This window comes from Desmodus rotundus, chromosome 7, assembly GCF_022682495.2.
Source record: "Desmodus rotundus isolate HL8 chromosome 7, HLdesRot8A.1, whole genome shotgun sequence".
In the NCBI taxonomy this organism is placed as follows: Eukaryota; Metazoa; Chordata; class Mammalia; order Chiroptera; family Phyllostomidae; genus Desmodus; species Desmodus rotundus.
In genome coordinates this window covers 30389389-30399864 of record NC_071393.1, presented here as the reverse complement: position 1 = coordinate 30399864, position 10476 = coordinate 30389389, and the positions used below count along the sequence as shown (strand labels likewise).

The following is a 10476-nucleotide window of genomic DNA, read 5'->3' as shown; positions in this document are numbered from 1 at the left end:
GCCCAACAGATAAGGTTTGCGGGTGACAACAGAACACCAGTACCTTGGCTTCACTCACAAGAAAGCTGCCTCCGGGCCCTGCTGCAAGTCCTCCTCTTCACACAACTTCATTTTGAGGGTGCTACCGAAAACCCTGGGAATGCACCTCTCCCATGTTTCAACAACCTCTGCACCAACACAATGAAGGTTCATTCAGTTCAGGCATTCCCTCAGATAATTCATGCAGCCAAGATGAAGAGGCCTCAGAGTGATGGGGAAAGGAAAGGGAAAGTGGGGGTAGGGGGGTGAAGAAAATGAAGATTGAGAAGTAGAAGGTGCAGGTCCTCCTGCCTACCCTGGCAAACCCCTTTCTTCCCCATTCAGCAACATGATGCCTCCAGAAAGCACAGGTCCCAGTGTCAGGGAACCAGCCCTAATGTCTTCATTCTGCCTTCACTCCTTAGCTATCCTTTGACAAGTCACTTCAGCTCTTTACATCTTAGTCCCGAAATTGTGAATGGAGACAATCATAACACCTGCACTCTCAAGTTGAAAAATATTTGTGAGAACCATATAAATATATTTTATAAGTAACAGAGTAGAATTGAAGTGGAAGCCACTCCTCTCTCTACGACTGCTCAGGATAAAAGCCCAATTGATGTAGGACTTTCCTCAGAGAGGATTTTACCTCCTTATTCCTGAGGCTGTAGATCAAGGGATTCAGCATGGGAGTGACCAGGTTATTGAGGACCTGAACAGTTGCATCCAGCCAGGGGCTTGGGGTTGGCCTCAAGTAGATGAGGACCACTGGCATGTAGAACAATAGGATGGCAGTGAGGTGAGCACTGCAGGTGGAGAAGGCCCGACGTCGGCCCTCCGCAGAACGGATCTGCAGGATGGAGTAGACAATGCGACTGTAGGAGCTGAAGATGAGAAGGAAGCAGCTGAGGGGCATGAGGCCCACACTGATGAACCCCACCATCTCCAGGGCTGAGGTATCTGCACAAGCTAGCTTCAGCATCACAGGGATGTCACAGAAGAAATAGTCCACCTCATTGGGGCCACAGTAGGGCAATTGGAAGGTGAGAGTGGTTAGAAAGGTGGCCTGAATACAGCCAAAAAATGAGGTACCTGTGGCCAGGATTGCACACACTCTGTGGCTCATGATTACCTTGTAGCGTAGAGGGTGGCATATGGCAACAAAGCGGTCATAGGCCATCACTGTGTACAGGAAACACTCCGTGCAGCCCACGAAATGGTAGAAGAAGAGCTGGGACGCACAACCTGCGTAGGAGATGGCTCGGCTATACCCCGAGAGGTAGAAGAGCATCTTGGGGGAACTCACAGAAGGGAAAAATATGTCACACACAGAGAGCTGACACAAGAAGTAGTACATGGGCGTGTGAAGTTGGGTGGAGGACACAATTGCCAGTAGGATGAGCAGGTTGCCCACAAGGGTGAAGATGTAGAAGGACAAAAACAGGACAAAGAGCTCAGTCTCCAGGGCCTCTGTGTGCGGGATGCCCAGCAGGATAAACTCGGTCACCACAGAGGCATTGCTCATCGCTCTCAGAAGGATGGACCTTGCAAAATGACTCCAGACACCAAAGACTGAACAGCAGTATTGAATCAGCCAGCTCTTTGCTGCTGAGGGCTTTGACTGTGTTTTTAACCAGCCACAACCAGCCCACTTATGAATGGCAAGGTCTGTAGAAAAACATCGGTTAATAAGAAATGCTTATTTTGGAGCCACAGTCTATCCAACTCCTGGAAGAATGTTTTTGTGGAAGTAGGTGCTCATCTTCATGACAAGATCAGAAATTTAAAGGTATATTCAAAACATTCTCATGGTAACTTAAAAAAACTTTCTATAGTTGTTTAATTCATGGATTCACTTTCTTTAGATGAATTTATATTTTGAACTCTCACAATATCTTTGAGTGACAAACTCCCACTAGTTATTACTGTCTGAAAAGCATCAGGAAAAGGAATCACATTAGAAATCAGAACAGTTAATTTAAGTCCTGGTTTTGCCACTTCTTAGCCATACTAGGTTAAGTAATTTACACAGCATTTTTCATAGACATAGTTCCATTATCTACAGAATAAAAATGATGATGATTATAACAACTACAACTTCAACAACTAAAACACCCTACTACCATGGTAAAGTTTATGAAATGTCTGAAATTTGGCAAAAACACAAATCTTAATGAGAGTGTTCCATCCCTTTATGTATCTAAAATTTATTTCTTTAAGTGAGTTTCTTTATGTACCACATAAATACCTATGAATAAATGTTTTATTAAACAACATTATTGAATAGACTTAGATCATGTCCTTTTCATATGACATCCTTCTGGACTTGGGAGACCTAAGATCCCCAAATCTATCAGGAGATGCTGCTCTGGTTCTTCTGTTCTTTTTAACCTTTTCTAAGTGGACTTGAGGCCACTCTGAAATGCTAAGCAAATACAAATAATAGTAGCAGCCCGGAAAGCATCAAATTCCCATTACTGTGATAAAGAAGGAAATATAGTGACCCATACAGCAGAAAGGTGAAGAACAGCTCTAATGAGGAAGGTTAAACAGGTCAGGAGCAGGACATAGTGTCAGAAGACACAGGGACCTCCTTCTCTCACAACACATACTAACGCTAATACTAATAACACATAAGTGCACGTCTATGTGTGTATTCCCTTTAAAGAATACTTACTGTGTTCTGATTACTGGACTTAACACTTTAGAAATATGATTGATTTTTCAAACAAACCTATAAGAAGAAACTATCATTACTATTTCCATCTACAGATCAGGAAACTGAAACCTGGAAAAAGTAAACAAGTTGCCCAAATTTACAAAGCAAGCATGTAACAGAGCCAAGACTCAAATCTTTTTTGTGCCATTGCCCATACCCTTAACCATTGAAGAAAATTGTCCTGTATTGGCCTCTGCTTTTTGAAGAGAGCCCATTCCATTCTTAGGCACTGCCCCCTTCCAGATGAGTTCACGGCATCATTTCATGCTGAGGTGGGAAACACATTCTTCTTTTACCTCTTGCTGATCATTTCCAGTCCTGACTTTAGAGCACATCTAGTTAACACCTCATTTAGCCTTAAAAATCAGACAGCACGCTTGGGCCTTACCTTTGACACTATTCCTTAATATCGACTCCAATACAGGAGCTTTGAAGTTATAGAAACACATTCACCATGGGAATTCAAGTCATTAACCATGGCAAGTGCCACTTAAAAACATACCTAAAGAGAATGACCACGCCAAAATGAGTAACTCACATACCTCCCTCAAACTGAACTAGAGTGCAGATGGCAAGGAGAGAAACAGTGACATTGTGGGGAGAAATGCTGCTGACGACTGGCTTCTTGTCACTCATCATGGCCAAACCTGAGTACCATCTCTGAGCCATGCAAGTTTCTGGGAGATCTGGATCATCTCTCCCTGGTCAGTAAAGACCTAGGATCAGACATCATGATCATGTATGATTCTACAATGCTATTGTTTTTTTTAAGGCAATTTTGGGAAAAGAAGCCCACAGGGACCAGAAATGACCCTGTGTGGGGGCCTGCTCAAATGTGAGGAGCAGAGGCTGACAATGAGGCATGAGCAGCAGTTGGAACACTCACAGAGTCCACCTGAGAGCACAGTCAGCTTTTCCACGTGGTTGTTACAAGACACATATTTACTGTTCCTGAGCAGAGCCTGAAGTGCTCCAGCAAGAGGCGCTTCTGTTCCCTCCTTATAAAGAGTTGAGTCTCCCAGGATTTGTGCAATGAAGACATGGACACACTCGCTCCCCCTGGATTGCTTCCTTGGAAGTTTGTTCAGGCCCCCTTAAGCCTTACTTTGCATTCACTGATGGCTCTGAGGGAGCAATTAGTTTGTCAGACTAATTTATCATTTAGTTATAAAGCAATACCAATGAGGTCATCAGAAAGCGTTGCTGTAAAGTGGGAAATATATCCCCAAGATAGTTTGCATAGGAGAAAGAGCTCCAATTCTAACGTTACATCACCTGCATTGCTGTGCCCCTTTTTGGTTTGTTTGTTTTGGGTTTGTTTTTTTTTAATCTTCAAGCCTTTGATTGTGATAGCTTGTGTCTCATTGCTTTTGAAATTATTCATCTATCCACTGACTCTATAGCGATCTCCAATAAATATCGCTGTTAAAGGCAGAAACATACTCAGTTGGTAAGTATTCATTATGATCAACTCTTATTATGTGCACCTTATGTCATTTTTAAAGAGAAGGAATCACATACCAGGCACATTCAAAGGATTAAGGAGGTATAAATAAGCTCAACAGAAAAACATTGAGAAAATAGTTAATAATCAGTTAATTATTCACTGTGAGCCAAGAGTGTCAAACTAATTTTCACAGGGGGCCACATTAGCCTTGTGGTTGCCTTCAAAGGGCCAAATGTAATTTCAACTCCTTAGCTGTTGAGGAGTAGTTACATTGATACAGTCCTAAAGTTATTTTGGCCCTTTGAAGACAACGGCGAGGCTCATGGGGCCCCCTGTGAAAATAAGTTTGACACCCCTGCTGTAAGCACTTACCATGTTCTAAGTATTTGCTAAATTTTGAAGTTATTACATTTAATCTCCAAAAGAAATTTTATAAAGAAGGTGGTCGTATTTTACAAAAAACTGAAAAACAGATTAGATGACTTAATGAAGACATAACTAGAAAGTAACTGAACAGAGACTGTTTAACTTCAAAACCAATGCTTTCAAGCTTTATCTTAGAAGTTCCAAATGTATAGTTTTGTACTCAAAATGTAGCCGAGATATATTATGGTCTTCAAATGCCTGAAGGGGCTGGTAGAAACTCGATGAGCACTATTCTATGTGGTGCCTCGGGAACTATGGGCAGACATGGTAGACAGGCATTTATTGTCAATGTAGATACAAAGTGTTTAATTATTAGATGTACGTCGAAATGGGTATCAATGAAATAAGCAACCTTGTAAAGTAGTTAGCTCTTCGTCACTGGAAATATCTGGTGTTTGTATCCTGGAAGTGTTCATGGACTGGAAGAATTAACATTATCAAAGTGTCCATACTACCCAAAGCAAACAATAGATTCAATGCAACCATCAAAATACCAATGACATATTTCACAGATATAGAACAAACATTTCAAAACGTTATATGGAGCCGTATATGACCCTGAATACCGCAGCCATTTTGAGGAAGAAGAACAAAGTAGGGAGGATCACCATATCTGATAATAAACTATATTACAAGGCCACTGTAATGAAAACAGCCTGGTACTGGCATAACAACAGACACATAGATCAATGGAACACAATAGAGAGCCCAGAAATAAACCATGTCTCTATGGTCAATTAATATACAACAACGGGGGCAGAGGCATAAAAGGGAGTAAAAATAGCCTCTTCAACAAATGATGTTGGGAGATCTGGGCAGCTACATGCAAAATAATGAAACTAGACCACCAACTTACACCACACACAAAAATAAACTCAAGATAGATAAAAGTCTTAAATATATGTCACGACACCACAAAAGTCCTAGAGGAGAATGTAGGCAAGAAAATCTCAGATACTCGACGGAGCTATATTTTCCCCAATATGTCCCCTAGAGCAAGGGACATAAAGGAAAGAATAAACAAATGGGAACTCAACAAAATAAAAAGCTTCTATATAGCTAAAGACAACATCAGCAAAATGAAAAGGGAATCAACCATATGGGAAAATGTGTTTGCCAATGATACCTCAGACAAGGGTTTGATCTCCAAAATATATAAGGCACTCACATGATTGTACTCCAGGAAGACAAACAACCCAATTAAAAAATGGGAAAAGGCCTGAACAGACACTTCTCCAACAAGGACACACAGAGGGCCCAGAGACATATGAAAAGATGCTCAGCATCAGTAACCATTCGAGAGATGCAAATTAAAACCACAGTGAGATACCACTTCACACCAGTCAGAATGGCCATCATAAACAAATCAACAAACAACAAGTGCTAATTAAGATGTGGAGAAAAGGGAACCCTAGTGCATTCTGGTGGGAACCCAGACTGATGCAGCCACTGTGGAAAACAGTATAGAATTTAGTCAGAAAACTAAAACTGGAACTGCCTTTTGACCTGGAAATTCCACTGCTGGGATTATATCCTGAGAACTTTGAAACACCAATCTAAAAGACCCTATGCACCCCAATGTTCATAGCACCACAATTTACAATAGCCAAGTACTGGAATCAACCTAAGTGCCCATTGGTAAATGAGTGGATCAAAAAACTATGGTACATTTACACAATGGAATAATATGCAACTGAACGTAAGATGGAGCTCCTACCCTTCACAACAGCATGGATTGAACTGGACAATATTATGCTAAGTGAAATAAGGCAGCAGTGAAAGACAAATACCATATGATCTCACCTCTAGGTGGAAACTAAACAACAAAACAAACAAGCAAACAAGCAAAATATAACCAGAGACAGTGAATAAAGAACAAACTGACAGTAATCACAGGGGTGGGGCAAGGTGGGTAATGGGGGAAAGAAGGGGAAGGGTCATCAAGGAACATGTATAAAGGAGCCATGGACAAAGCCAAATGGGGTTCATATTGAGGGTGGGGGTGGGGGAGAGTGGTGGGGGAAAAATGGAGACAACTGAACTTGAACAACAACAAAAATAAAATAAGTAAATGACATGAAAACTGAGGAAGAAATAAATACATTTCTAGAAACATACAATCTTCTAAGACTGAATCACAAACAAACAGGAAATCGGAGCAGACCAACTACAACCAACATAATAATCAAAACACTAATAAAAAATATAAGAACCCAACAAACAAGAGTCCTGGAAAAGATAGCTTCACAGATTAAATAACCAAACATTTAAAGAAGAAATACCACCTATATTTCTCAAAATATTTTAAATTTCAAGAGGAAGAAAGTCCCAAGCTCATTTTGCAAGAACAGCCTTATCCTGATTTCAAAACCAGACAAGGATAAAGACATTACAAAAATGAAAATTATAGATTATTATTTTTGATGGACATAGATACAGAAATTCTCAAAAGATATAAGGAAGTAGCCTTGGCTGCTGTGGCTCAGTGGATTGAGCACTGGCCAGTGAACCGAAGGGTCACCAGTTACATTCCCAGTCAGGGCACATGCCTAGGTAGCAGGTCACATCCCCAGCAGGGGGCAGCAAGAGGTAACCACACATTGACATACCTCTCCTCTTTCTCCCTCGCTTCCCCTCTGTCTCAAATAAAATAAATGAAATCTTTTGAAAAGACAATATAAGCAATTAAAATTCAGCAATACATTAAAAAGATCATATACCATGTTCAAATGGGATTTATTGCTCAGATGCAAGGTTGGTACAATATTGGCAAATCAATTAACAGGATACACCACATAAACAAAATGGAAGACAAATATCATATGATCAATCAATAAATGAATAAAAAACATTTGACATGATCCAACCCTCCAAAATAATAGACTCTCAACAAAATGGAAATACAAGAAACATATTTCAATACTACAAAGGCCATAGATGGCAAAACCACAACTAACTTCACACTCAACAAGTAAAACCTAAAAGCATTTTACTTAAGAGCAGGAATAAGACAGGAATGTCTCTTATTCAACATAATTCTCTAAGTCTTGGTTGTAGCAATCAGTCAAAAATAAGAAATACAAGGCATTCAAAAGGAAAAGAAGGAATTAAAACTGTGATCATTTGCATATGACATGATACTGTATGTAAAGAAGCTGAAAGATTCTACAAAAAAATTGTGAGAACTAATAAAAGAATTCAGTAAAGTAGGATACAAAATAAATATTTAGAAATTGGTTGCACTTTATACACCAATAAATATCAGAAAGGAAAAACTTTTTAAAAATCCCATTTACAATTGCATAAAAAATACCTAGCAATAAATTTAACAAAAGAGGTAGAGGATCTGTACTCAGAAACCTATAGGACACTGAAAAAAATTTTTAAACCATACAAATAGGTGGAAGCAAGAATTAATTCACAGAGAACAAAAATTAACATCATTAAATGTTCAGACTACACAAAGCAACCTATAGGTTCAATGCAATTCCCATCAAATTATCAATGGTGTATTTCACAAAACTAAAATAAATAATCCAAAAATTTATATAAAAACACAAAAGACCAGGAATAGTCTCAACAATATTGACAAAGAAGAAGAAAGTTGCAGAAATCACTAGCTGGTATCAAACTATACTACAAGTTTATAGTAATCAAACCAGGGTACCGACATAAAAAAAGAGACATATAGAATAATGGAACAGAATACAGATCCTCAAGAGTTCCATCCAAATGGAGGCCTTGGTAGAAATGCTTCACTTCCTCACACAACCAAGAGAAGGATAACAACCAATTTAAAAACAATAAACAACCAGAAGTGCCAGAAAATCAAACTGCATGGATCTCTGACAACCAAGGAGTTAAAGAAACATCCATCCAGTCCCATACAAGAGGTGGAGATGGGTAGCCTAGTGCAGAGTACATGCAGCAAGGTGGTGGACCACGTGGGCAAGCAGGGTCTGGCTGAACAGAAAACTAAAGACTCAAAACCTCTAGCTGTAAAATGCTGTGGCAGTTGCAATGGTGGGATATACTTCCAGTCTCACAGGAGAGTTCCTTGGAAAGTGGGGCTATAGCAGAGTGAGCAAGCAGCATTGCTCACTCAGTGATCCCTTCCCCACAGACAGTGCCAAAACACAGGGACAGGGGTTGCCCCGCTCTGGCAAATACCTAAGGCTCCACCCCCTTACAACATAACAGGTGCTCCGAGACAAAGAAATATGACCCAAATGAAAGAACCAATCAAAACTACAGAAAAAGAGCTAAGTGACAAGGAGATAGACAACCTCTCTGATGCAGAGTTCAAAACACTGGCAATCAGGATGCTCACAGAATTGATTGAACTCATTGCAAAATGAAGGCTGCACAAAATGAAATAAAGCAAAATATACAGGGAACCAACAGTGAAGGGAAGGAAACTGGCAGTCAGATCAACAATTTCGAACAAGAGGAAGAACTAAACAGCCAACCAGAACAGAATGAAGAAACAAGAATTCAAAAAATGAGGAGAAGGTTAGGAAACTCTGGGACAACTTTAAGCACTCCAACACCTGAATTACAGGGGTGCCAGAAAGAGAAGAACAGAGCAAGAAAGGGAAAACTTGTCTGAACAAATAATGAAGGAGAGCTTCCCCAATATGGTGAAACAAATAGACTTCCAGGAAGTCCTGGAAGCTCAGAGAGTCCCAAAGAAATTGGACCCAAGGAGGAACACACCAAGGCACATCATCATTAAGTTACCCAAGTTTAAAGATAAGGAAAAAGTCTTAAAAGCAACAAGACAAAAGGAGAGAGTTACCTACAAAGGAGTGCTCATAAGACTATCGGCTGATTTCTGAAAAGAAACCTTACAGGCAAGAAGGGCCTGGAGAGAAGTATTCAAAGTCATGAAAGGCAAGGACCTACATCCAAGAATACTCTATTTAGCACACCTATCATTTAGAATGGGAGGGTAGATAAAGGGCTTCGAAGATAAGGTCAAGTTAAAGGAGTTCATCATCACCAAGCCCTTATAATATGAAATATTTAAGGGACTTATCTAAGAAATGGAAGATGACCAAAACTATGAACACAAAATGGCAACAAACTCACAACTATCAACAACTGAACCTAAAAAAACCCAAAAATAAACTAAGTGAACAACTAGAACAGGAACAGAATCACAAAAATGGAGATCACATGGAGGGTTATCACTGGGGAGGGAGTGGGGGAGGATGGGAGGGGAACGTACATGGAAAAAGAAGCATAATAGGTAGGCACAAAATAGACAGGGGAAGGTTAAGAATAGTACAAGAGCTGGAGAAGCCAAGGAACTTACATGTACAACCCACAGACATGAGCTAAGGGGAGAATGCTGGAGGGTTGGGGAGTGTAGGGCAGAGGGGAAAGAAAGGGGAGAAAAAAGTGGGAAAACTGTAATAGCTGAATCAATAAAATATACTTAAAAAAGAGAAAATAGATACTCAAGATAAACACCCATATATATGGTCAATTCATATTTGGCGAAGAAGGAAAGACTACACAATGGGGTAAAAACAGTCTCTTCAATAAATGGTGATGGGAAATAGGACAGAAAAATGAAAAGAAATAAAACTAGACCACTTTCTTACACCATATACAAGAACAAACTCAAAATGGATGAAAGACTTAATGTAAGACTTGAAACAATAAAAATTCTGTAGGAAAACAGGAACTAAATTCTCTGGCATTTCTCTTGGCAAAATGTTTTCTAATATAGCTCCTCAGGCCAGGAAAGCAAAAGAAAATAATAAATAAATGGGATTACATGAAACTAAAAAGTTTTTCACAGCAAAAAAAAAGAATCAACAAAACAAAAAGACAACCTACTGAATGGCAGAACATACGT

The 10476-nt window shown here is 39.7% G+C and overlaps 1 protein-coding gene across 1 annotated transcript; it reads right to left on the bottom strand.

Moving 5' to 3' along the window:
* Positions 1-521: 521 nt before the first annotated feature.
* LOC128779155 (olfactory receptor 10D1B) lies at positions 522-3697 on the bottom strand. Its single transcript, XM_053929173.2, has 2 exons — positions 3280-3697; positions 522-1947 (listed from the first exon to the last, which is right to left on the bottom strand). The coding sequence occupies exon 2, from the start codon at positions 1541-1543 to the stop codon at positions 608-610; it is 936 nt and encodes a 311-aa protein (XP_053785148.1). The 5' UTR covers positions 1544-1947; positions 3280-3697; the 3' UTR covers positions 522-607.
* Between the last annotated feature and the right edge of the window lie 6779 nt (positions 3698-10476).

What these genes read in the sequence shown, in the direction of transcription:
- LOC128779155 (XM_053929173.2), bottom strand. Translation starts at nt 1,543, where the DNA reads ATGAGCAATGCCTCTGTGGTGACCGAGTTTATCCTGCTGGGCATCCCG.